General features: G+C 39.5%; 1 protein-coding gene across 2 annotated transcripts; it reads left to right on the forward strand.

The window, feature by feature from the left end:
- The first annotated feature begins 277 nt into the window (after positions 1–277).
- Positions 278–27,199, forward strand: LOC127670558 (zinc finger protein 85-like). Of its 2 annotated transcripts, XM_052165071.1 has the most exons (7): positions 278–381; positions 14,258–14,541; positions 15,031–15,157; positions 15,867–15,962; positions 23,814–23,923; positions 24,341–24,539; positions 25,242–27,199. In XM_052165071.1, exons 2-7 carry the CDS (start codon positions 14,488–14,490, stop codon positions 26,285–26,287), a joined length of 1,632 nt encoding a protein of 543 aa, XP_052021031.1. In that variant the 5' UTR covers positions 278–381; positions 14,258–14,487; the 3' UTR covers positions 26,288–27,199. The 2 variants fall into 2 exon arrangements, with proteins under 2 accessions (XP_052021031.1, XP_052021027.1); XM_052165067.1 differs by having other exon boundaries at positions 24,341–27,199.

The raw sequence follows: 27,199 nt of genomic DNA on the forward strand, positions 1-27,199 counted from the left end.
ATGTTCAGTGCTTCACATTCCACTGGCCTTGCCTTGTAAGGAACCTTGTTCGCACTTTGATGGTGGCTTCCTTATCATTGGAGTCTGAGTGGGGCCATGGTACTTTCTGAAAGATCAAGGACCACTAGATGTGCCCTAAGTATTGGCAAGACTTACCGCTGCCAGCAGTAGCGCGCATGCGCGCTGTCCCACAAATGGGAGGCGTGTAGACTGTGGTAACCATTACAAAACAACCGGAAGTGACCTAGGGGGACACACCCACTTGGATCGTGACGTAGTTTGCTGCTGGGGCAGCCTCTGTGCTTGGAGTGTGGACCTTTGGAATTATGGATGTGTGCGGGCGGAGCTTGTGCCGCCGGGCTCTGTGAGGTGTGGCGTGAGGTGAGTGGCGGTCAGGCTGGTCACACTGGGCTGTCACGCCGCGGTTTGAGCTGACTGACCGCTGCAGGTGGGGATCAGACCTGTTTTCATTCTTCTCTTGCGGGGGTTTTCGCATCTGTTTTGTCACTTCCCGACGACGTGCTCTGCTGTGGGATTTCGCCACGTCGTTCGCGAACGTTGTGTGTTCCAGGACACAGTTTGGGCAGGACTCGGGGCATGGGCGCTGCAGGATCCGAGTGTGGGATCAGTGCAGGGTGCTTGTGAGGGCGACCGCGCTGCTTTCTGGTCCCTTAGTGTTTGAGTAGCTAGTAACTGGCCTGCGACAGGAGAAAAACCCCAAGGAGTAAGAGAAAACGGGAAAATGAATGTATGTGTATTTTTGCCCAAACTGGGGACGCAGTATCTGTGTCAGTATTAGCAATAGATTGCTTCTATTGAATCGAAGGAAATGAATGAAAGCCAGGAAATAGGGGCAAGCTATTTAGTGTGGTCCCTGTCATCCTAGCTGGAATTTAAGTGCTCGCCCCAAACACCAGGTGTTCTGATCATTTCCCTCCCTTTGTCATATTTCCTATATGGAGCTGGAGCTGAAAACAGAAAAGGGATTAAAAAAAAAAAACTAAACCGAATTCAATTTCTATTGCCAGTTTACATAACTTCTGGGGTCCATTGCAGATGTGTGGCTAAGTCAGAAGTCTGGCCTGTGCTGGGAGCGGAAAGGTGCCCAGAAGAGGTTTTAAAGGTCAGAAGCCTAGGTTTCTGCATCCAAACAGGCAAGGGCCAGCCTCAACCAGTGGCCTCCTGTAGAGACCAGTGAGGATGAAAGGCAGAGGGAGCTGAGATGTGAATGAGCAGTGCTGGGTTCCCACTGCCCACATTCACACTGCCCACATTCACACTGCCCACATTCACACTGCGCATTCACACTGTGGCTTTGAGCTGCCAGGAGCTGCAGTTACTAGGAATCCACTGCTCCCTTCTGGCCTCCTGGTGCACACACACACACACACACACACACACACACAGAGAGAGAGAGAGAGAGAGAGAGAGAGAGAGAGAGAGAGAGAGAGAGAGAGAGAGAGAAATTATTATTTTTAAAGAATAAGCCTTTAAAAAAATCTTTTTACCCCAGTGAGCTACTTTATCCAACTAACCCCCACTCCCACACCTTCTGGGAAAAAAAAAGGAAGAAAAGCAGAGGATGAGACTCTCATACATTGGTTGCATTAAGTAGAAGAACAGTTAAAGTGACCCAGTGTCCCCATGTCTGTCTCTGGTGCACAGATTTGAGGTTATGTTTAGAAATAGAGCGTTATGTGTTAAAGTAGTGCTGCAGGTTGTGGTGACACATGGCTGTCTTGTGGTCTTAGCACTCTACAAGCAGAGGCTGGAGGATGACTGCATTATGGAGGCCGGGCTGGGCATGAAATAGGGTAGCAGTCGGAGCAGCACAGAAGTCAGAGCCAAAGTACAGAAGACACACATAATGCTTTTTAGTAAAAGCAGATGTGTGTGTGTGTGTGTCTGTCTGTCTGTCTGTGTGTGCGTGTGTGTGTGTCATTTTTAAGGTTCATTTTTATTTTACATATAGCATTTGACTGGTTGTATATAGGTACACCAAGTGTGTGCCTAGTGCCCAGAGAAGCCAGAAGAGGAGATCTGAGACCCAGGAATTAGACTTACAGGAGGTTGTGAGCCACATGTGGGTGCTGAACCTGGGACCTCTGCAAGATCATCAAATGCTCTTAACCTCTGAGCTATCGTTTATGACTTTGTTTTATTCTCTTTCTACAACAATTCTGCCAAGCATATTATGAGGAGATAGATAGAATTTAGTTCAAGCCTGGTAGAGCCCAAGTTTGTCAAATTTTATACTGCTTGCCAGCCTCATGTCTATGAGTGAAAATAGATTTGCACAATAGAACATGGCCACTCAGAGATGTGTGTTGTTGACATGTATTATCTTTGATTTTAAAAGTTGTTGAGGGTTGGTTTTATGTACTGTGTATTCCAATGCTGATTTCTGTGCCCTGAGATCTGCTTAAACCGCAAGCATAGGCAATGTCATGAATTTTGAAAAATCTCTTATATCGGTGTGGTGTAAAGAATGCTCCCCAATTAATTCAAAAGAACTGAACACTGGGGCTTGAGAAATGGCTCAGGGGTTAAGAGCACGCACGGACTACTCTTCCAAAGGTCCTGAGTTGAGATCCCAGCAACCACATGGTGGCTCACAAATATCTCTAATGAGATAAGATGCCCTCTTCTGGTGTGTCTGATGACAGCTACAGTGTACTCATATACATCAAATAAATAAATAATTCTTTAAAAAAAAAAAGAGGGCTGATGAGATGGCTCAGTGGGTAAGAGCACTGACTTCTCTTCCGAAAGTCCTGAGTTCAAATCCCAGCAACCACATGGTGGCTCACAACCATCCATAATGAGTTCACACCCTCTTCTCATCTGTCTTAAAGACAGCTATTGTGTTCTTACATATAATAATAAGTAAATCTTTAAAAAAAGAAAAGACAAAAATGAAAGTAGAAACTTAATTTTAAAAGGCCCTAAAGAGATTTAAAGACAAACTATCCCAACATTGTCTCAGGAAGCACGTCCAATGGAAAGGAGCAAGCATCTACACCAAAATCCAGCTTTGCACCCCAAGAGCCTGTCAAAAAAGAACAGATAGCAGCCCACAGTAGGAGGAAGGAAGAAAAACCAAGCCAAAACAACCTCTGTGTAGGTGAAAAAAAGACCCAGCACTTTAGAGATTTAGGCAGAACTATGCTGAGAACATTCGTGCTGTCCTGCAGCAGTGCTAGGGTTTTCCTTAGTCAGGGCGAAGGCAAGAAAATACACCCGTATTAACTCAGATTTTGGTCACAGTAACTTCTTGGGTAACTGAATGTAAAATAATAGCTACTAAAAGGACATCTGAAAACTTAACTGTACCATTAATAGATGTATGGTGTCACCTCCTCTCTAACTCTACCATGTCAACCCCACACCCGAAGAATGGACCTAGTGGACCAGTGGGCTTGGACCATGCAAAGAAAGCACCACTTACCACATACCATGCCGTCATTTCAAAACCAAAGATGTTTTTTATGATTACATTTAAAAGTGGCAGTTTTCCTAACCTGAGTAGCTCCCACCAATTGAGACAGAGATCTACTGATTTATTCAGTAAGCTTTACTCACAATAATTGAGCAAAACTTTTTGGTTTTTCTAAAGACAGGGTTTCTCTGTGTAGCCCTGGCTTCCTGGAACTCACTCTATAGACCAGGCTGTCCTTGAACTCAGATATCCACCTGCCTCTGCCTCCCAAGTGCTGGGATTACAGGCTTGTGCCACCATTGCAAGGCTGAGCAAAACCTGTAAGCCAAGATGCTACCTAGCTACTTCCCAGCCACACTCCGAGTTCCTTGGTTCCTTGGTGTAGCTGGGAGTCCTCATGGAGAAGCCCCTGGGTGAATCCTCCTCAGGCTTGACCTCATAGCAACAATCTCCTTCCCCTGCCTCGTGGCCTTCTTCTCTTGTACCCTCACCTGCCTCATGGTGAACTACTCCTCCCTGAGAGCCCTGACTGGGACTGGAAGTCTAATCTTCCTTTCTACTCTGCCCAGTCATTTGGTGTTCAGTTATTTTTTTTTTTTTTTAGAGATTTGATTTGATTTTTTTTTTTTGATTTGGTTTTTTTAAGACAGGGTTTCTCTGTGTAGCCCTGGCTGTCCTGGAACCCACTTTGTAGACCAGCCTGGCCTCGAACTCAGAAATCCACCTGCCTCTGCCTCCCAGAGTGCTAGGATTACAAGTGTGCACCACCACTGCCCGGCTTATTTTATTTTTATGATTTATTTATTTATTACATGTAAGTTCACTGTAGCTGTCTTCAGACACACCAGAAGAGTGCTCTTAACCACTGAGCCATCTCTCCAGCCCCTATTTTCATTTTAACTTGAGGAATTGGTTATACACTGGAATAATAATGATTCTTTAAAATTCTATGGGTCTCTATCATTTGTAGTAATTTAAAACTTTTCAGTTTTCTGCCTCTTAGGGATAGATGGGAGAAGAAAACATTGCCGGATGAAATATGGCCTTGCAGGCAGCAGGGAGATTCAGCCTTGAACTGAACATCAAACAGGCGCACAAAAGTGTATTGACTAATCAAAAAAAATTTTTTTCTTTGGTCAAACAAGTTCCTCATACCAATTCCCATAACATAATCTATATGTTTCCTGAAGGAAAGCAATCATAGCCCTGGAAGTTGTGTTCTGCTCCAGGTGTGCCAAGAGTGTCTTGTCACCAAAGTCATGCAAAGGCTCTTAGATCCTCCAGAAAGACAACTCTATAGATAACCGAAAACAACCACTGTTTTCTACAGTGATTTCTTTAAGGTCAAAGTACTTCTGGAAAATATTTTTTCATTCTGATGTCTAGTCTAGATGTAGTGAAAAGCATCTATTTTATTCTAATGATTACTTTAGATATAATAATCCTACTTGAATTCCTACTATAAAAAATGAAGCTTAAATCTCCCCATGCAGTGTGCATGCATCCGGCATTCTGCAGACTGAGATACATTGGATATACCCTTGATTCTGTGAGAAACCTTACCTCAGTGGATTTCAAAGACAAGAAACTAGAAAAGCTTGAGCATCCTCTTTAAATATTAAGGGGATGGCTGAGCAATTACTATCCAATTTTTACAGAAAATGAACACTAAGTACATGTGGTGTCTGAATGATGTGCAGAGTTACCTCTCAGTATTGTGCAGTGCATTCTTGATGCAATTGAATTAATGAAATCCTGTGTTGCAAAGAAGACTTAAACATGAAAAAATGTTTATCTTTTTATAAATGTTAAAGTGTCACCAAGGACAGTGATGTTGGTGGATGGAGGTTGGTTGTCTATCTTCAAAGGTATTTTAAAACACTGAGATGTCATGTTTTGGTATGAATTTCACTTTCTGTTTCTCATATCTCTTACCTTAGTGCTCTTGACAGTGAATTCAGGAGAAGCAATGTCATTGTAAAAAGGAAACTTGTGAAAGGATCTAGTCATGAATCTCACGGCAATGGTATAGCATATAGTATTTTAGACTGAGACATAGAAATCCAACGGAATAGCTCAGTGGAGACAATGGTGGAATATGGATTGATTTCCTGCTTCTGGGTCTTAAGCATCTAGATTTTTCAGTCAGATTGAGAAATCGTTTCAGCTGTTGCTAAGCCAAAGTTTTTGTTAGTTATTTTCAATAGAAGTATTCAAACACTCCAGGGAAAAATAAACTAAGGAAATGTTCCTTGTGCTTCTAACTGATAGCAGTGTTCAGGCTCTGTTTGAAATGCCAGTCTACATGGGTAATATATAGCAGGTCAAATCACCTGCACAGGTCCACAATGTAGCCCTACTCTTGCTTACAAATCAGGGTACCTAAATGCCAAAATGGTGACCCTTAGGCTCGGCCTGCCTCTAGGACCGAGGTAAAGTGCATCTGCCCTCTTTCAGGGTGAGGGGTGAGCTCATGTTGTATTCCTGCTTTCCAGGCTCTGGGTGTAGTAGCAGGTGTAGTAGAGTTTGTTGTTGGCTTCAAATCCAGATTATTATCAGGAAGGTGAAATTTTGAGAAAATGTTTCTTCCAAAGATCCAAACAGAGGAGGTAATGGTAGATGTTCTGTTCTCAGGGAAATGTATACACTGTGCATGGGGATTGGACTGTTCTTACAGGAGTGCTTCTTTGCAGAGCCCTACACCTTTGCTATAACCTCACTTTATACCAAGCGTTGTTTCCATTTTCCCAAATGACTGTCAATGTCAGCTCTTGCAAAAAGCATGTTACCTGTTTGTCTCCATTTTCCATTTTGTGTTCTTCAGGATAAATTCTCTCTAGGATACATAACCTGCAGTGTTTAGAAACTTTTGATTTTATAAATAAAAATAGTCTACTGATAATGGAATTGGGTCTTCATTATAAGTGAGTAAGTACCCGTTTTTTGTTGTTGTTTTTGTTGTTGTTTTGTTTTGTTTGTTTTGTTTTTAATTTGCTTATTTCATGTATGTGAGTACACTGTTGCTGTCTTTAGACACACCAAAAGAGGGCATCCAATCCTCATTACAGATGGTTGTGAGCCACCATGTGGTTGCTGGGAATTGAACTTACGACCTCTGGAAGAGCAGTCAGTGCTCTTAACCACTGAGCCATCTCTCAGCCCCATGCTTTTGTTTGTTTGTTTATTTATTTACTTATATATTTATTTTTATGGTTCTTTTATCTAGGGTTCTATTGGGCTTGGTAGTCAAGTCTGAGAGAGAGGCACAAAGCAATGGTGTAATTCCTAGACAAGAATGATGCTTGAAGCAGAATTATCAGAAGAGAGTTCTTCCCTCCTATACTACAATGAAATATTTAGATGTATTATAAACTTGAAGGTGAGAAATGTGTTAGTCATACGTACTATCAACTTTTCTTATTTTGTTCTTATTACCAATTGTCTAGATTTTATGTGACCTGATACAGGGAGTTCTTTAGATTATTCTGGTTGTTAGCTACCAACATCACAGTGATCAAACAATGCCCTTCCATTATGCTGACACCCGCTAGCAATCTCTGCAATGTGCTGCTGACTTTCTTGCTGTGACTGAGGGCCTTCACCATGATTTACCTTCACCATGATACTTTTCCTCTTTAGCAGTAGTAACAGCTTTAAGGAAATGTACAGAGACACATGCAAAAAGAACCACACTTAATATCATCAAGATATTATATTTTTTTACAAAGCTAAAAAGTAGGACATTCAGGAAAAAATACTGAAGTATTATCATGAAAATTATCCTCCTTTTCACCAAAACAATGTATTAAAATCACAAATGGTAGAACAGAGTATTTATACTCAGTGCTTTTCTTTTATTTTCTCATCAGCTTCCTTTTTTTTTTTTTTTTAGATTTATTTATTTAATGTATGTGAATACACCGTCACTCTCTTCAGGCTCACTGGAAGAGGGCACCGGGTGCCATTACAGATGGTTGTGAGCCACCATGTGGTTGCTGGGAATTCAACTCAGGACCTCTGTAAGAGCAGTCAGGGCTCTTAACCACTGAGCCATCTCTCCAGCCCTCTCACAAGCTTTCTGTTCTGCTGCTATTCATAAATGAATGGTTATTACCTCTTTATATAACCAAGTTTGTATCTAATAATTATTTGATCAACTTCTGCTACTTTCTTATTTACAGTATTCTATTGAGAACAGAAAGCGTATGCCAAAATTCCATTTGATTTCTATGCACGTTCTTGGAGAGTACACACATTTTTACATTCTAACCACTCTAGTTGGCAACGTGAACCTGGGGTTGGGGACCCTAAAAGTGAAGCACACTAAGGTCTCAGACAAGAGACATCTTCATTCAGGGAATGAGACAGTTTATATTTGAGGGCTAGGCACTTATGAGCAGAGTTCACTTGAGTTGAAGCTACTCACAGTTACAAGGGCAAGAGCGTATGAATTATGGCTGTGTGACACACCCGGAAGGTCATTTTAGTTCAGGTTGTATACAATCAAGAGGGCCCATTAGGTCAAGCTGTATGTCAATGGTGCTCACCTTTTCTAATGCTGTTACAGGTTAATACACTTCCATGTGCTCATGTAGGGGTATCTGCATGAGGGTAGATCCACCTGGACAGAGCAATAGTTTCTCAATTCCTATGCCCATCAGAAATAGTGTTTTCCAATGGTCTTAGGCAGACTCACAACTTAAATGCTGAAAACTGCTGTTCCAGAATTTTCGGATGAGCTGTTAAGTAGCTAGAAGGAGATCTGTTGAATTGTTTTATGTAGACACTTAGTGTGATGAATTTTCTCCTCTTAGCATTGCTTTTGTTATCATCTGTAAGTTTCAGTATGTTGTGTCTTCATGTTCATTGAATTCTAGAAAGTCTTTAATTTTCTTCCTTTATTTGTGTCTTGTCTTGTCCTATATTTGTCCTATATTTTTGTCTTGTCTGTCTGTCTGTCTGCCTGCCTGCCTGCCTTCCTTCCTTTTCCTTCCTTCTTTCCTTCTTTCCTTCCTCCCTTCTTCCATTTTTATTTCTTCATACAGTGTATCCCAACCATAGATTCCACTCACTTTACTGATCCCAGTCTCCTCCACCTCTCTGGTTTCCCTTTAGAAAAAGAACATGCCTCCCAGGTACTTCAGCTGAACATGTCATGAGGAGACACAATAGGACTAGGGAGAAGACTTCATATCAAAGCTGGATGAGGCAACCCAGTAGCAGGAAAAGAGTCCAAACAGCAGGCAAAAGATTCAGACTCCCTCACCCGCGTCAACACACATAAAGCACACCTACTGTTAGGAGTCCCACAAGAGCACCAAGCTAATCAACCATACATATATGCAGAGAACCTAGTGTAGACCTGTGCAGGCACCATAATTACCTCTTCATGTCCATGAGCCCCTGTTAGCCCGGGTTACTTGATTCTGTAGGCCTAGTCTCCTGGTGTCCTCAACCCCATTGGCTCTGACAATTCTTTCTCCCCTTCTTCCACAGGGTTTTCTGAGTATTGCCTAATATTTGGCTATGGGTATCTGCCTCTGCTTACATCAACTATTGGAGGAAACCTCTTTGATGAAATTTGACCTAGTCACTGATCAATTAGTACAGCAGAATATTATTAATAAGTTTCACTGATTTTGATTTTCTTTTTCCAGTTGTGTTTGGTTCTATCCTAGGTCTCTGGGCTCATCCCTCTCCAGTTGCTAGCTATCCAGGAAGTGTCTGCCATGGGCTTCCTCTTGTGACATGAGCCTCAGGGTAGAGTAGTCATTGGCCACTCCTACAAGTTTAGTGCCTGCAGTGCCCCAGCACATCTTGCAGGCAGGAAAGATTATGGGTCTAAAGCTTTGTGACTGGATTGGGGTCCCAGTTCCACCCCTGGAAAATATGCCTCACTACTAGGAGTCTTCACCAGGGTTACCCTCATAGATTCTAGGGAATGATCATAGCATTAGGTGTCTATCTCACCCCCAGAATGTGTCCCCCCACTTTTAGTAGTCTCCATGTACTCTCTCCCTCCATCACTCTCCCCCACACCTAAGCCCTCCTGTTCTCACCCCATCCACCCCTAGTCCACCTGCAAAATCTATTCTATTTCCCCTTTCCGGGGAAATCCAGAGAGATGCCTCAAGCATTAAAAGGTTAGGCTTACAACCAAAATAGCCAGTTTTCATGAATTAGTAAGCTTTCTGTTGTTTCTGTTATTCTTTTTTTTCCCAACTTTAATCTATGGTGGTATGACAGGATACAAGAGTATTCTAAAGACTTACTTTATACCTGAGTATGTGGGTAATTTTGGATAAAGTTCAGTGAAGTTCCAAGCAGTTATATTCCTTTTTGTTTAGGTGTAATGTACCGAAATGTCTTTTATGCCCATTTGGCTTATAAAATCCATTAACTCAAGTATTTCTCCTATTGGTTTTGTCTGGATGACCATATCCACTTCCATCTTTTAGTCTTTGTTGAAAAGTTGAGTATAATTTGAATAGGTTTGCTTGTATATGTTACTTGGTCTTTTTCCCTTGCAGCTTTTAATATTCCTTCTTTGTTCCATATGTTTAGGGTTTGATTCTTATGCGGCAAGTTTATTCTTCTTTTCTGGCCCAATCTATTTGGTGTTCTGTATGCTTTTTCTTCTTTCATTTGTTTTTTGTTTGTTTGTTTCTTTTTTCGAGACAGGGTTTCTCTGTGTAGCCCTGGCTGTCCTGGAATTCACTCTGTAGACCAGGCTGGCCTCGAACTCAGAAATCCACCTGCCTCTGCCTCCCAAGTGCTGGGATTAAAGGCGTGCACCACCACTGCCCGGCTCTTTTTCTTCTTTCTTCTGTGGTTTTGTTAATTTGTAGGAATGAACATGTGCAAGTATAGGTGAGTAAACAAAAGGGTGTACCATGTGACATACTGTGACACACTATAACATCCATGATGAGATGCTTTCCTTTTTTTTTAAATTTTTAAATTTTTTTTTTAATTTTATATCTGTTTTTGGAAGGGATGTTGCAAGGGAAGGCGGTGTATGTGAGGGGGGTGGGGAATGCCTTATTTCCTGGGCCTTTGAACTGGGATTCTTCTCTTTTCTCTATTCTTATTCTTGAGTTTGGTCTTTTCATTGTGTCCCAGATTTCCTGGATATTTTGTATCAGGAATAATATTTGCTTTGATTGATAGATCTATTTGTTCTATAGTATTTTCAATGCCTGAGATCCTTTCTTTTTTCCTTCTCTTATATTCTGTTGGTGAAGTTTGCCTCTGTAGTTCCTGTTTACATCCTAATGTTTCTTTTCTAGAATTCACTCAGGTTTTGTTTTCTTTGATTCTAGTTACACTTTCTGGTATTGAACAGTTTTGTTTCCTTCAACTGCTCCCCCCCCCCCCAACCTCTCCCCTCTTTCATTAAGAGATAATGTTAAACCTGAACTTATTTGCCAGAGAAAACCCTGTTACACCATTTTGAGCCAATTTGAAGCAAGCATTATTAAATGCTGACCAAGATGGACTTTGGTCAGGACCACTTGGTTATTACCTAACTGAATGGCCCCAAGATACCTGTTATAAGGGCTTTTATGCACTAAATGACTTGTTCACCATATTTTCCCATGAGACTGTTATTTTTTTAAGAACTACAGTTCCCAGAATTCCATGATGTTACTTGGTCCTTGAGTGGGTGGGGTTTACAGGTTAATTTGGGGCATTAGAATTTATTTATTTCCTCCAATTGTTTGTATTTTCCTGAATTTCTTTAAAGGATTTATTCATTTCCTTTTTAAGGAGCTCTATTATGTTCTTACAGTTTGTTCTAAGATCTTTTTCTCGTGTTTGAGCTATGTTGAAATATTCAGAGCCTGTTGTAGAAGGTTCCCTGGACTTGTTATGGGGTCTAATTAGATAGGTCCAGCACAACTCAAAGCACCAGGTTAATGCAGATGACAACTTTATTGTAATCAAGCTACAACTGATTCATCAATGTGCAGAACAGACTCAGGAGCTAAATTAGGACTTTGAACCAGAATGTTGCAGAGCTTATAAACTTGTAATCCACAAATATTTGGGTTAAATTGCAGTGCACCAGTCAGCGTTTAGGGATAGGGGACTTTCTTAGGAACATACCTTTGTGGTACACTTACCATGTTTCCATTGTTTGGTTTATTCAGCTGTGGCAAGTCGCTTTGCCTAGTATTCATGTCTCATCCACCCAGGATGTCATTACACACATACATCTCTAGTCCTGCCAAGCAGGATGTCAGTTACCAAGGGAGGTCTTGGGAACGTAAACATTGTTTGACCCATATTCAAAAATGAAAGCTTAATTCAAAATGGCTTGTGTTTGGTTTCTTTTTACAAGCGTTGGTAGAGACATGTTGCCCTGGCTGGTAATGATTGTGGGGTTTTTTTGTTTGTTTGTTTGGTTGGTTGGTTTTTCAAGACAGGGTTTCATTCCTCTGTAGACCATTTCACTCTGTAAACCAGGCTGGCCTCAAACTCAGAAACCGCCTACTTTGGCCTCCTAAGTACTGGGATTAAAGGCTTACACCACCACTGCTGGGCTATTGATTGTGTTCTTAAGCTAGCATCTGGTTTGGGGGTTTATAGTTTGAGGTGCTTTGGGTTTGTTTTTGCTGGGAGGCTGTTTTGTTTCCTGGTTTCCTGGCTTATGTCTCCTGTCTGGAATTTGGGAGTATACATTGTTTTGTGTTGCCTGTTTTACTGGCCTATTTTACAGCTGGTATGTTCATTGAGAGTGATTGTTTTTTTGTTGGAGATTGGAGGAAGAGGAGCCCAGGGGCAATGATTTGTTGTAACACTAGGGGTGACTTGGATTGGATTGGATTTGGGAAAATAGGATGGAGAAAGTTTATGGTCAGCCTACCTAGAAATGTGGCAGGCATGGCCTATGGTTGAACAGGGCATGTTAGTTTAAGTTTAGTCCTGGGGCACACTGAGGAGGGGAAGAGGAAAGCCAGGGGTGTGGCATGGAATATTCTTTACATGTTCAGATAGTTTCCTCAATTTCTTTCTTCAAAGCCTTGAAGATCTTATTATACAGGTTTTCAGTTGCTTACTTAGAGTTATACCAAGACATTTTATATTATTTTTGGCTATTGTAAAGGGTGTTGTTTCCCTAACTTCTTTCTTAGCCCATTTAATGTTTATAAAAAAGAGGGCTACTGAGTTTGTTTTTTTTTTATTTATTTAATTTTGTATCCAACTACTTTGCTGAAAGTAAACCACTTTGCTCTCAACTGTAGGAGTTCTGGTTGAATTTTTTGGAGTTGCTCATGTATACTATGATATCATTTATGAATAGTGATACTTTGATTTCTTCCTCTCTAATTGGTATTCCCTTGATACCTTTAGTTGTCTTGTTGCTCTAGCTAGGACTTCAAGTATCATGTTGAATAGATAAGGAGAGAGTGGACAGCCCTATCTTGTCTTTCAAAAGCTTGTACTCCCCAAAATTGGAAAAATCTAAATGAAATGGATGATTTTTCTAGATAGATAACACTTACCAAAGTTAAGTCAAGATCAGGTAAACTAAACAGTCCTATGACTAACTACTAAGGAAATAAAAGCAGCCATCAAAAGTCTTAAAACCAAAAAAGCCCAGAGCCAGTTGGTTTTAGCACAGAATTCTATGAGATTTTTTTAAGAAGAGCTAATACCTACATTCCTCAAATTAATCCACAAGATAGAAACCGAAGGAGCATTGCCAAACTCATTCTATGAGGCCACAGTCACCCTGATAGTCAAACCAAAGACTCCACAAGGAAAAGGAACTGCAGACCAATTTTCCTTATGAGCATTGATGCAAAACTATTCAATAAAATACTCACAAATCAAATTCAGGAACACATAAAAAACATCATCCACCATGATCAAGTAGGCGTCTAGTCCCAAGGCATCTAGGTTCTATTGCCAGTGTGAGAAGCACTGTTCTATTGTGTGGTGTCCACCAGAGACTCTGACACTTGTTAAGCCAATAGAAAGTCTCTCTTAGCCATCTTATGACTCCACTGCATATTTGGGATCCAAGTGTATGGATCCCAAATCCATACACTTTTCAGGGTGAGCTTTTAAGCACAAAGCCACATCCTTTGTTGATACCTCAGTTAGCAAGAACAGTTAAACAGAAACAGAACTACATAAGCCACAAAGGAAAGTTCTATCTAGTGTTTCTCAGAGCTAAGGACTTCGATTGGGTCTTTGCTTTTGTTTATGGCTGGTGGTGCTGTGATTGTGCTGTATTTTATGATCTGAATGGTGCTTCCACTGGTGCTGTGTTTAATATCCTGAATGGTGCTTACACTGTGGCATTAGTTGTGCTCAGGTCTGGGATTGGAGAAGCTATTATGGCTAACCTGCAGATTCTGGCCATTATCCCAAATAAAGGAATTGATTTTGTTTTAATTAAGCATCCCAGACAAATAGAAAATGAGGAAAGGGTCACTAGGGCTTCTGATGGACAGTGTGCTCAGCCTACATTTTAAATGCCAACAAGCCTGTGTTAGGTTAAAACTGGTCCTGCAGCCACATTGCCAGGTATAGAGACATCCATCATGTGCTGGAAGAAGCCACCTCAGCGAAGGAAAGGAAGAACTTAAATTTTATCTCTCTGCAGGCATTCACGCTTTCTAAGTGTCGGTTGTAGCACAGGATATCAAGTGGATAAGTAAACTAAATATTTCCTTTAGGCTGGTCACAATTAGACCAGCCTCCTACCTTTTGCCCTATTAAATACCAGGTGTGTCCCATATGATGAAGTTCATGATCTTGTATATTTGTAGATTATTAACCCTTTTGTCCTCAATTCCTTAATAGACACTAAACAGACGTTTCAAGATGCTGTGCCCTTACCCATGTCTGAGCTTGTCTACACGTCCATCCTGATGTCCGTATGTGGGTGAAGAGGATCCCAACCTGGAGCCTGGAGCCAACACAGAAAGGCCCATAACCTGTGGTCCTCACCACCTCTACAGCAGTGAAGGTCACCAGTGTCACCCTGTGGACCCACCACACTCAGCTGAAGAGGGCTCCAGGAGATAACAGAGATGGGTCGTCATCAGGTCCTCCAACTTCCTAAAGATAGGACTGACATGGGCCCTGTAATTATGATCGTTCTCTTTAGTCTTTTTCATTATTCTGATAATTCTCAATATTAACCCTTTAAATTTTGTCACCTGTGTATTCCTGACCCTTTTTCAGGGTGAGCTTTTAAGCACAAAGCCACATCCTTTGTTGATACCTCTTTTTTCTATGTTTCTTCTTTCTTGATCTTTATTTCTCTCCAGGAATGCATGACCTGAAATATTTGTAAGCTTTCTGGTATCAGTGGTGAATATAGATGCTAACCGCTAAAGAGTAGGATGTGGGTTATTATTTATCAATGAAGAGATACGCCAGCTCCTGAACCATTCATCTGAGGGGTCTATTGGATCTTTCTAGACAACTCAAAATGTCCTCTGTCTCAGATCATAACTTTAGAAAAATGTGTATTGATTACTGATAACAGAACAAATTTCATAGTTACCTTAATTTTATCTACTTGGTAATGACTAAGAGGACGTAAGAGGAAATGTTAATTTTCATTTCAGGGTCTGTTAACTTTCAAAGACGTGGCCATAGAATTCTCCCAGGAGGAGTGGGAATGCCTGGACTCTGCTCAGCGGACTTTGTATAGAGATGTCATGTTGGAGATCTACAGCATCCTGGTCTCTGTGGGTGAGAATAGTTTTTTTATAATTTCTACTTAATTTTACAGTGTCTGTCAAATATGGTTACTATTTGTATTTGTCCATTGTCTGAGTCTCAGCTCTCATTCTAGTCTAGACAGTGGTGATTTTCTTGTTTATACAAACATTTGGAACCAGTTTACCTTGTGTTTACATTTGGTAAAATCCTTCAGCTTAGCAGTACATTTACATGTATCTGACATTTAGTAGCACATACCCTGTATATCTGACCATAAAAGTTGATTTTTCCAGTTGTGGTTTCTCATGTGGTAATTTTTTTAAGATTTATTTATTTTATATAATAATATAAAATATAGTATATATATATATATATTCTCTAGCTGTCTTCAGACATACAAGAAGAGGGTGTTGGATCCCATTGCCCATGGTTGTGAGCCACTATGTGGTTGCTGGAAATTGAGCTCAGGACCTGTGGAAGAGCAGTCATTGCTCTTAACCGCTAAGCCATCTCTCTAGCGCTTCATGTGGTAATTTAAAGGAGAATAAATGTATATAAGAACTTAAGTGTATTCATTTCAGGAAAGTCTAAAATCTGTCTCAGGAAGTAACAAGCAACAGCTTACTTGTGAATCTTCCATTCTGTTTCCTCCTATCCATTGGGTACAACCCAGTGTAGAAAAAACAACATTAATGAACATACAGTAATATACATGTTGTATGTCTCTTCTACTACACAGGCCTTTCAGTATCAAAAGGAGAGCTACTCACCTGTCTTGAACAAAATGAAGAACCCTCCATTGCAGGCATAAAGGAATTAAAAGGTGTAGAACCAGGTAATTTGGAATGAAACAATGTCTCTTGTTGATTCTAATTCAAGTAGTAATCCTAACTTGTAGAGATATTGGCCCATCCCCTTTCTAGGTATGATACTTAGGTAATGTATCCCGAATGTAATACGCAGTGGAATTGCATTGTTTTTTTTTTTTATCTCATTTTATCCAAAGTGTTGAGTTGAAATATAGTATTACAGTTCCAATTTTGTAATGTCTGTGGGGTTATTATGTGTTTTACTACATGTTGTATTTACCTGCAGTGAGCTAGTGCTGATTTGTATGTAGGTCTTAGTGCTCTAAAGTATCTCATTCTCCGCTCATTGTCTGGTTGTGGGTGGTTGTGTTAAATCTTGTTAGTGAGGGTTGAGGGATACAGAGATCTGTGTGTATAATGGCATGTCATTAGGAATCATTGCCATGTTCATTTAGCCAAATTCTAGTATCTTTTTACCTAGGGCCTACGGCCAAGCAAGTCTCAAATTCTTGGTCTTATAAACAGTATCCTGTATCTGTTCTAACTCACCTCGGTATCTTTTGGCAAGACTGAAAGTTTTAATAAGAATGGCCCTCATCGGCCAAAGTATTTCGATGCTTAGCCATCAGAGTAGCAGTACTTGAGAAAGATTAGAAGGTGTGGCCTCCTTGGAGAAAGTGTAACACTAGAGATGGGCTTTGAGGCTTCCAATGCCCAAGCCAGGACCAGTGTCACTCTTCCAGCCTCTTGTGGGTCTGTTTGTAGAATTCTCAGCTTCTTCAGCATCATACCTGCTGGCATGCCACCATGTTCACTGACTTGATAGTTGACTAAAGCTCTCAAATGTGAGCAATCCCCAGTTAAATGCTTTCCCTCATTAGAGTTGCTGTGGTCATAGTGACACTTCATATCAATAGAACAGTAACCAAGACAGAAGTTAGTACCAAGAATGGGTCATTGCTGCGACAGGCCTGCCCATGCTACTTGTTGGTGGGATGTAGACTTTGGCGTCTGGATCAGGAAAGCAGTTGAAATTGACCAGCAGGGCCTAATTGGCCACACTAGCAGGAACATTGTACACAGTGGTGCTAAGAGTAACATGGCTTATGATTTCCTGGCTCAAGAATTTTCTGAGAAGCATATTAGTAAATTGTGTAGAGACAGTTACTGTTAAATCTTGGTGGAGAATATGTCTACTTTCTGCCCTTGTCCAAAAATCTTTCTGACGCTGAATTGAAGAATTTTGACTTAATGGCAAAGGCAGAGGAGATTTAAAGACAGCCTAGAGCTTGTGGTCACTCTAATGCATATGAATGATGAAGATAACAACCTGAGCAAGGAAAAATATGTACAATAGATGAGAAAGGGAGCACCAGGAAATGTACAGCATAAACAATGAAGGGATGCTGTAGGCTGACATGCTTGCCAGGCTGATGCTCAGATATCTTTCTCATTATAGCCCATAGCTACTTGCTAAGGGAATGGAAGCACCCATAGTGGGCTGGGGTACCCTATCCAGTTATCAATCAAGGCATTTCTATATCACGGCTGTGTCCATAGACCAACCTGATTTAAAAAAAAAAATTGCCCCATTGAGAATCTTTTTTCAGTTGATTCCAGACTGTGTTAAGTTGACACTAGGGTACAAGATTTTAGGGGATTGGAGGGTGACTGCTAGACTACTGTCATTATGCCATAGCTTGCACAGATTGCCACCTTTCCTCTGTGTCTTGCTCCTAAGATGCCTTCTCTCTGCCTGGCTACTAATTACCATCAGAGTAGACTTCTTAATTGTATAACAGACACATGACAAAAGAGTACTGGAAATAGAAGAAAGCCAGAGTATTCCAGTAACTCTCAAAGTATAGTGAATAAACTTGTTTGTATCAGCAAGGAAGCAAAGCTGGTAAGAGAACTTCCTCCTGGGGTCTGGGCAGTGGTAAACACTTTGTTGAGTCTTTTAAGAGATGCTCTTGAGGTTTTTGTGAAACATAAATTCTAGGTGAGAGTGCTTTTGATCGTATTTAATGTTTTAGGGTTGCTTTAATGAATCACCTTAGCATGAACTAATTTCTGTAGCTTTTCCCTCCCTAAAAATTCACTCTTTACAACTATTAGGAATTTGAAATGAGGCCATATTGGATTATAGTGAACTGACAGGCTGGCTGGGTGGAGAAAAGCGCTTGCTACCAAGCCCGATGACCTAAGTTGAATTTTGGGGCCTACATGGTAGAAGAAAATCCAACTCCTATAAGATTTCCTCTAACTGCCATGAGCATACTGTGGCACATGCACACACACAATACACTCCTCTACATGCACACACACAATACACTCCTCTACATGCACATAAATTAAATGTCTTTAAAAAAGGAAATTTTGTGTTTGGGAGATGGTTTAGAAGATGCTTGTTTCACAGAATGGGCAACTTCAGATCAGATTCCCTAGAACCTGGGTAAATGCAAGACCCTGTAGCACATGTCTGTAATCTCAGAATTATTCCTATGGAATGAGTGGAGGTAGGAAAAGATAATCTCCGGAAGGTGGGGGGCTAACTATCCTCAGGCACGAGTACAGCAACAAACGGCAAGAAAAATCCTGCCTCAAGCAAGGTGAAATGTGGAGGCTGTTTTCTTCCTCACACACATACTCCATGGCACACCTACACCCTAATGTATGAACATGTACACACATATGCAAAATAAATACTTTAAATACAGAAATTTGGACTCAGATCCCTGTGGGGCAGAGAGGATATAAAGAGTAAGCAGAGGCTGGAAGAATGCACGTACAATCCAGAGGAAAAGACTGTGGTGGCACCAGGGGAAGAGTCTCCCTCATGACCTCCAGAAGGATCCCTTCGTTTTTAATTTTGGCCTGCTCTTTATACATATGTCAATGAATTAGGAATGACAGGTCATAAGTCAAGAAATATAAGTAAAGTAATTCACAGCCCATTGCTTCAGTTCAAAAATCATAACTAAGCCATTCTCATGGTTCTATCCATTTTCTCAAATATATTAATATAAGTCTGACTCCAAAAATGCAGATAGTGTTCTTTTGCATATAGAAACTGGTGAATATTTGAGATGATTCAGAATTAACTTTGTTATTTATACAACTACAACAGAGTATTGATTCTAACTCTAGGAGTCTGACCTGGAGTAATTTATTTTTTAGGTTCAGTTAAGCATAGCAAAATTTGTGACCATTTTCCTGGTTATAATTAGTTTGTTTAATCCTGTGTGAACAGTAAATACAAAGTGAGGTAAATAAAGATTGGGCAGGATTATATTGAAACTCTTTGTAAAGTAAGTGTGTCACCTTCCATAATGTTGATTCTATAGATTGATTGAGAACGAAATGTTTATAATAAGAGTAGGACCCCTGGGTTTTTAGCCTCAGACTGTGCAAATGTCACAAAGCTGTTCAGTTTCTCTGCTCCCAGTGCTCTGGGTGCACAAGTTCTACAGTCCTTACTTTGAAGGAACAGCCTTGTGTATTTAACATTGAAATTTCTTCTAGTGGGTATCTGTGTGTGCCTCCTATATACTTTCCCTCCCCCACTATTTTATTTTTTTATTTTTTTAAAGAAAAAATTGTGGTTATAACCAAGGCCAAGGTTAAATGCATTGTCTGCATAGCTTGTCTTAATAGGCAAAAGTAATAGAATTATATAAATATTATAAATATCTAATAGGACTGAGGAAAGGGGAAAGCTGTCTTAACCACAACAGTTACTCAAAGATCACTTGAAAGATTTTATCTCTTCAGGTAGATCATTAATTTGACCATCAATAGTGTGAAAGAAATCTAACACATTAAAGTAACACACGCCCGAACATTGTTGACAACCACAATTATACTTGAACAACAAATAATAACCTTTTTTAATTTTTTTAAAATGAAGGTTCCTATTTTACCCATTTCTTGGATGATTTTTGCTAAGATATTTGTTTTTAGTACATTTTGCCCATCTCTCAAATAATTTCTGATGATACATTTGATTTTAGTAGTTTTGCTAATTATGCAGTTATGTTTTCATACTATATTAGTATATAAATAATCACTACTGGTATTGATAATTTTTAGAAAAACATAAAAACAATCCTTAGCATTTGAAAACAGCATTATACTATTTCCAATTATACAAATGCCTTTCATCCCCTCTGACTCAGTTTGCCTTGACAAACTGAGTATTAGCATATAGTCAGTAAATATGAAAGCATAGTTTTGGGATTGGTAATATTTTGTCCTTGTTGTCTCCCAAGGCATCAGTGTATCCTTAATCTTAGGTTATATCCTCTTTATAGGCTTGTCTTCTTCATATGCTTTATTAGTCTTCTGGTCGCCAGGATAGTGTCGTGATTGGAGACATTAGAGCAGGTGCCATCTCGGACTTCATTTCCTGGAAAGACGAAATTATTGTATCTCCCTGATACTTGGAGGACATGTGGTTCTTTCCATTGATTATGTTCCAGTCTTTCCATTTTTAGTATAATTAGACCATGTCTCCTTTGGTGTAAAATGGTTGGGGGCAACAGAAAAAGTATCATCAGTCTTTAATGTGAACAAGTTTGAAACAGAAATAGCTAAATGCACCCTAGTATGTGGTGTTTTGGGTGACTGTATAGCCCTCTTCTTATTTTTAAAAATTGTTGTTTAAACATTTCACAGGATACCAATTCTGATGTCACTCAGGATCATAGTGGGATGGGGGTCTTGGCCGGGAAGCTCCCATTGCTTTTATAGTAGGGTTTATGCCTCAGAGGTTATGGAACAGTAAAAATATATTTTTGGCCCTTTATGAATTACAAAAATAGGGGAATTCTAAGGAATAGTGAAATTTCTATATGTCTTATTGTAATAGTTTTCATACTAGAAATTGGGCCTGTTTTAATATTTAAGATTTCCTCACTAAGGGACTGCTGATTATTCCATACTGGGTCATGCCCACCACTTTGAGCGAATGTAAAAACCTAAGCAGTGGGACTGCCTAGTCCTGGTGCTCACTCATGGCTCTGTCCGCTGCTCCACTGATCCCAGGTGATGTGGGTCAGTCTCCGCCCAGATTACAGAAAAAGGCGAGCTCCAAATACTCAGAACAACTATCACCCGGAAGGCTGAACCGCCAGCAGAGTCCACTCTGCTGGTGCTACCAAGATGTGTCTAGCAGATGTTTTTTTTTTTTTTTTTTTTTTTCCTTTTACAATCCTTCTGAGACGGTCCAAACAATACATTGCTCTTGTCTAGATTGCAAAACAATTGACTGGAATTTGTTCAGCATTACATAGGCTGTTTTTATATTAGCTCCCATGCACTTCTAATTTGAAACATCCATGGTTCCTTGTTTAAGAAACCAAAGAATAAATTTTACAGTAATTTGTACAAAGGCGCAGAGCTGTTGCTTTAAACATTTTGCTGCTTTGGATCTTATTGAATATCTCAACAATTGTATGGAATGCTTTGCCTCACAGACTGAGAGGAACCCATGCTATTTCTCTCTCACCTTTGTGACTCTCCTTGGGTGATGGAACTAGCCACTTCTACTAAAAACAATTTTGTTGTTCACCTGTTCGGTGAGGGCTCTGCCCTGTACTTTGAATGCCACCAGTTCCTGGAGTCTCTGTGACTACCTAGGCTAGTAGAATAATGGTCAAGGGTAAAGAAGAAAGCAGCTTGATTCAATACAACTAAGATTGTGTTGATTCAAAATTTGTTGGCCTGACCCTGAATAGTTTATTTTAGGCACACTTAAGCACAACAAAATATGGTGACATTTTTTTCCTGTTGATAATTAACTATATCCCATGTGCACAATAAAGCTTTATATATGACCACATCAAAACTCATTGCACATTGTGACGTTCTCCAGTCCTTTAGATTGACTTCATGTGATACCTCCCATAAAGATAGGTGCTTACAATAAGAGTCTAGGGAAGGATCCTTGGCCTTGGCTGCCCAGCACAACCTTTACCAGGCAGTTATCCATACCTTCTCCCAATGTTATGGGCTCATAACAAGTTTTGTGTCTCCCCCTCCCCTCGCCATTTACAGGAACAATTCTATGTGTTGAATATTCCAGGTTTCCCTAATGCTAATCTGAACACAAAGATTTTCTGTCTCTTACACCTTCTTATAAGACAAAAATCCCATAACTACCTCATTAGATGGAGAAATGACCTTTGAAAAAAATACAACATCCCTTCATGATAAATTTCTGGGAGGTATTAGGGACTTGCACAGCACATCTAAATGGAGAGAACCTAAAACTGTCTCTCTAAAATCAGGAACTGAGAAGGATGCCCATTCGGTCCATACCCATCTAACATCAGGAATAGACAATGTTGTCCACTCCGGCAATCCCTGTCTTCTATACTGCTGAAGTCTTAACTATTGGTCTTAAAGAGCTTGAGGGAGTTTTAAGAGGATAGAGATTGGAAAGGGGAAAAAAAAGCGAAATCATCCTTATTTTCAGATAGTGATTATATACAAAAAAAAATGTTTTAATGAGGTTTCTCATACCTGGTACTGGGATTTTTGACAATCTGTGGTTCTTTTGGGGCCTATTGTCTGCCCAAGTGGCATAATTTCATATATCTCGCATATGTACTGTGTAGAATTTTACACACATATAAAAAAATGTAATAATATAACACATTATTATATAATATATAATAATAAATTGGATATATGAATTAAATATTGTATATAAGATAAAATAAAATAAAAATATTTATAGACAACCTCATTTTCATTCTGTATTGACTTCCCTACTTCCAGAAATGAAGTCTCTTCCATTGCTTTGTATCCAATGCATCTCATCTGTATATGTTTGTCTAGTCCAAGAACTGAGTAAGACTGCTAAGAGATGGAAAATTAGTCTCTCAGGGCTGAGTCCTTTTATTAGTTGTTTTAATACAGAGTGGCCAGCCCTGAACCCATATGCACATAAACTACAAAGTTTTACTAAAAGTTTTGATTTATATATTTATGAATGTATGTATGTGTGTGTATGTGTGTGTTTATGTATGTTAAAAAAACTGGATAATAAAAAAGAGGTTATCTTGAGGACAGTGCATGGTAGAGTTGCATGGAGAGTGTCTGGGATGCGCTGTAGGCAGGAAAAGAAGGGGAAAGAGATACAGCTCTCTTTCAGTTACAATTACATTAAAAATAATATGTATATTTATACATATAAACTCCACTTTCTTATATGTTATGATTCAATTCAGTTCTACATTGCAGTGTGGTTGAAAATTTTGATTTGTACACCAAGGGGATTTTCTTGTTTCTTTAAAAAAAATTCTAGGTATCTGAAAAAATGATCTGTCCTAAAAACTACAATTATTTGGAGACTTTGAAACTTGTGTCCTGGCATCTACTATCTTCTATGGTCTTGTAGCTCTCATTTGTTTCACATGTTCTCTTTGTTTTCACACTTTTATTTTCAAGTGAATTGCATAATCTGACATTCTGAAATATATCGCTTAATCTAAAACTAAGAATCTATTCTAGAATATATAAATATGTTATATTTATTCATTTTTCTTTTCCTTCTGCATTTAGAAAGTAAGACCATTTTTATTACTGAATGATGGTTTCAGTTTCTACCATGACACAATTCTGTATGAATTGTCTGTTACACTACAGAATTCAGGCCAGCCCTTCCATCTATTAAAGATTATATGATAGGTTTCTATGGGATATCCTCTTACATCCATCATGTTCAGCATGCTTGTTTCCTGAAAGCTGAAGGTTGGGTGAGCTCATCTTGGCACAGTCCTGGTAGCCATGTACCTTTTTGCATCATGTTTCTTTATTATGTTCATGTAAGTCCACAAAGTGAAATAATGATTTTCTTTCATTTCTTCCAGTCCTGTCTTGCTTTCATAACAAGAAACTGTTCAAAATAGAGAGCAAACAAGAATCTGTCCAGAGAGAAGGACCAGGACAATTTGGAAGAAACAGCCTTGGAAAATTACATGTAAGAAAGTTTGGGGAATGTAGAGGTGACAGTGAAGAGTATGAATTTTGGGGTGATGGATATGATCTATATGCAGTACACATTCCTGACATTCCTGACAGAGGACATCAAAAAATCAGACTTCTCTCTGATGTAGCTCCCTCTGGGTTGCTTCCACATTCACAGTGGGAGGCTCTTGTAGTAAAATGTTCACATCAGTATTTAAAACATAACTGTACTCTTCATGGAAGTGTGAATTCACTGAGAAGTAACATGGGGAGTACATGTGAGTCTTTGAGATATGTTTTATGTAGTATGGGATTAAGCAGTATTTCAACATTCTAGGAAGAAAAGGGGATTAGCATCACATAAAAACACATACAGTGTTATCAAAATGAGATGTATTTGACTGAATATTCTTTTCAACTTCTTCAACAGGTAAATCTACCTTATGGCAGGGACTGCAGTGTAGATCAACATAAGACTGTGTGTGTGAATCCAGTAGCACGTCAAAGACATCATCAGATGGGTATTTCTGAATACCGCCACAGATATCATGAAGATAATAAAGGCTTTACTACAGACTTTGCACTGCATAATAACCACAACAATCAGTTTACAGAGATTGTTTACCAAGGTAATGACTCCTGGGATACTTCTAAACAAGATGTAACTCCTAGTGATGGACAGATAAGTAATTGTTTTCTGGAGACTTGTTACAATAATGATAGATGTAGGGATGTCTCTGGTCAGTGCACACAGTCAGCTTTACACCAGCAGGACTATAGCTATGAGAAGTTGTCTACAAGCGATCAACAGGATAAAATTTTAAATGAGTCTTCAAATTGTAGTCAGTGTACTGAAATTAGGGCTGGAGGTGAATTTAACAGATGGAGATCTGCTAAGTACAGCAAAGTCTCAATTGAATCATCAAGCATTGATAAGGATAAAATAAATGATATTGAAAGAAAACCATGCCTATTCACGGGAAGTGGTAAATCCTTCAATTTCTATTTAAATATGACTCAAAATGATTCAAGCCACACTAGAGAGAAACCTCAGAAATATAAAATATATAGACTGGAGTTTACCTCTCCTTTGAAATTTGTTGGACATTCAAGAGCCTTTGTTCAACAAAAATATAAGAAATCTAGCAGATGTTCCAGGAGTTCCGTAGGCCTCCCTAGAGTTAAGATGCTTCACCCTGGAGAAATGCCATGCAGATTTACAGAATGTGGAAAGTCCTTTTCTCAGTTCTCAGGCCACAGAGAGAATTATACAATCCATCCTGGAGAAAAACCTTATAAATGTAAAATATGTAAAAGGTCTTTTACCACAGGTTCATATCTGCAAGCTCACCAGAGAATCCACACTGGGGAGAAACCATACAGATGTAAAGAATGTGGTAAGTCCTTTACTCACGGCTACTCTCTTCACGTTCATCTAAGGCTTCACACTGGAGAGAAACCATACAGATGTACAGATTGTGGCCGGTCTTTTGCCGAGGGCTCAACTCTTAAATCCCACCACAGAATCCATACTGGAGAGAAACCCTACAAATGTAAAGAATGTGGAAAGTCCTTTGCCAAACGATCAAATCTTCAAGCTCATAGCAGAATTCATACTGGAGATAAACCTTACAAATGTACAGATTGTGGCAAGTCCTTTACCAGCAGCTCCTGTCTTCGAACACATCACAGAACCCACACTGGAGAGAAAGCTTATAAATGTAAAGAATGTGACAAGTCCTTTACCCAGTACTCCCATCTTCAAACCCACCACAGAATCCATACTGGAGAGAAACCTTACATATGTACAGATTGTGGCAAGTCCTTTTCTAATAGCTATTCTCTTCAGAGGCATCACAAAACCCACACAGGAGAGAAATCTTATAAATGTAAAGAATGTGGTAAGTCCTTTTCCCAGGGCTCTCATCTTCAAGCCCACCACAGAATACACAGTAGAAACAAACCTTGCAAGTGTAAGGAATGTGGCAAGTCTTTTGCAGAGGGCTCAACTCTTAAAACCCACCACAGAATCCATACTGGAGAGAAACCTTACCAATGTAAAGAATGTGGCAAGTCTTTTACTGAGGGTTCAACTCTTAAAGCCCACCACAGAATCCACACTGGAGAGAAACCTTACCAATGTAAAGAATGTGGCAAATCTTTTACCATGGCCTCAGCTCTTAAAATTCATCACAGAATCCACACTGGAGAGAAACCTTACAAATGTATAGATTGCGGCAGGTCCTTTACCCAACAGTCACATCTTCAAAGACACTGCAGAATCCATACGGGAGAGAAACCTTACAAATGCAAAGAATGTGGCAAGTCTTTTGCTGAGGGCTCAACTCTTCAAAAACATCACAGAATCCATTCATAATAGAACCTTTATAGATGGAAAGAATGTTCAGAATCTGTTACCTGATTCTCAAATCTTAAAGATCATCCTGGAATCCATACTGGAAACAAGCTTTACAAATGTAAGGAATGTTGTGAATACATTACCAAAGGCTGTAAATTTAGAACACATTATAAAATTTAAGCATGAGACAAAAGCAAGGGTAATTACTGATACACTGTTCATGCAAGAAAAATGTTCTTTAAAATTTGAAGTGCGGGTAGAAGCTTTTAACCAATATTTAACCCTTCCTCAATATCAGAGAGTCACACCAGGAAGCTCTACACTGGTGTGAGTTTGAAAATATTTTACCTAGAAATACATTTTATATTCACTCTGGTGGTTTGACTGAAAATGGCCTGCACAGATATATAGGAAGAGACATTATTAGAGGGTGTGACCTTATTGGAGTAGGTGTGGTTTTTGGAAGAAGTCACTGGGGGGTGGACCTTGAGGTTTCAGATGCTCAAACATGGCCCACCCACTGTCACCCTCTCTTCCTGCCTCCTCTTGATCCATATGTAGAATTCTCAGCTACCTCTTCAACACTATGTCTGCCTGCATGCCACCATCTTCCCACATGGAGATAATTGATAAAACCTCTAAAACTGTAAGTGTGCCCCTTAAATATTTTACTTTATAGCTGTTACTATGGTTATGATGTCTCTCACAGCAATAGAAACCCTAAATAAATAAGATATCCACTAAGCAATTTCTTTGAAAATAGGTTACATATGTGCTAATGTTTGATACAGAATTATTCTGAAATCAACTACTATGGTATAGAATTCATGTTGCACTTGACTAAACTAGTAATAATTTAAAACAAAGACTTGTAACAGTAATATTTCTCATAACCATCTAAAATCAAAATTGTTGCATATTTGTATATTT

Source organism: Apodemus sylvaticus, chromosome 1 (genome assembly GCF_947179515.1).
Source record: "Apodemus sylvaticus chromosome 1, mApoSyl1.1, whole genome shotgun sequence".
NCBI classification, from domain to species: Eukaryota; Metazoa; Chordata; class Mammalia; order Rodentia; family Muridae; genus Apodemus; species Apodemus sylvaticus.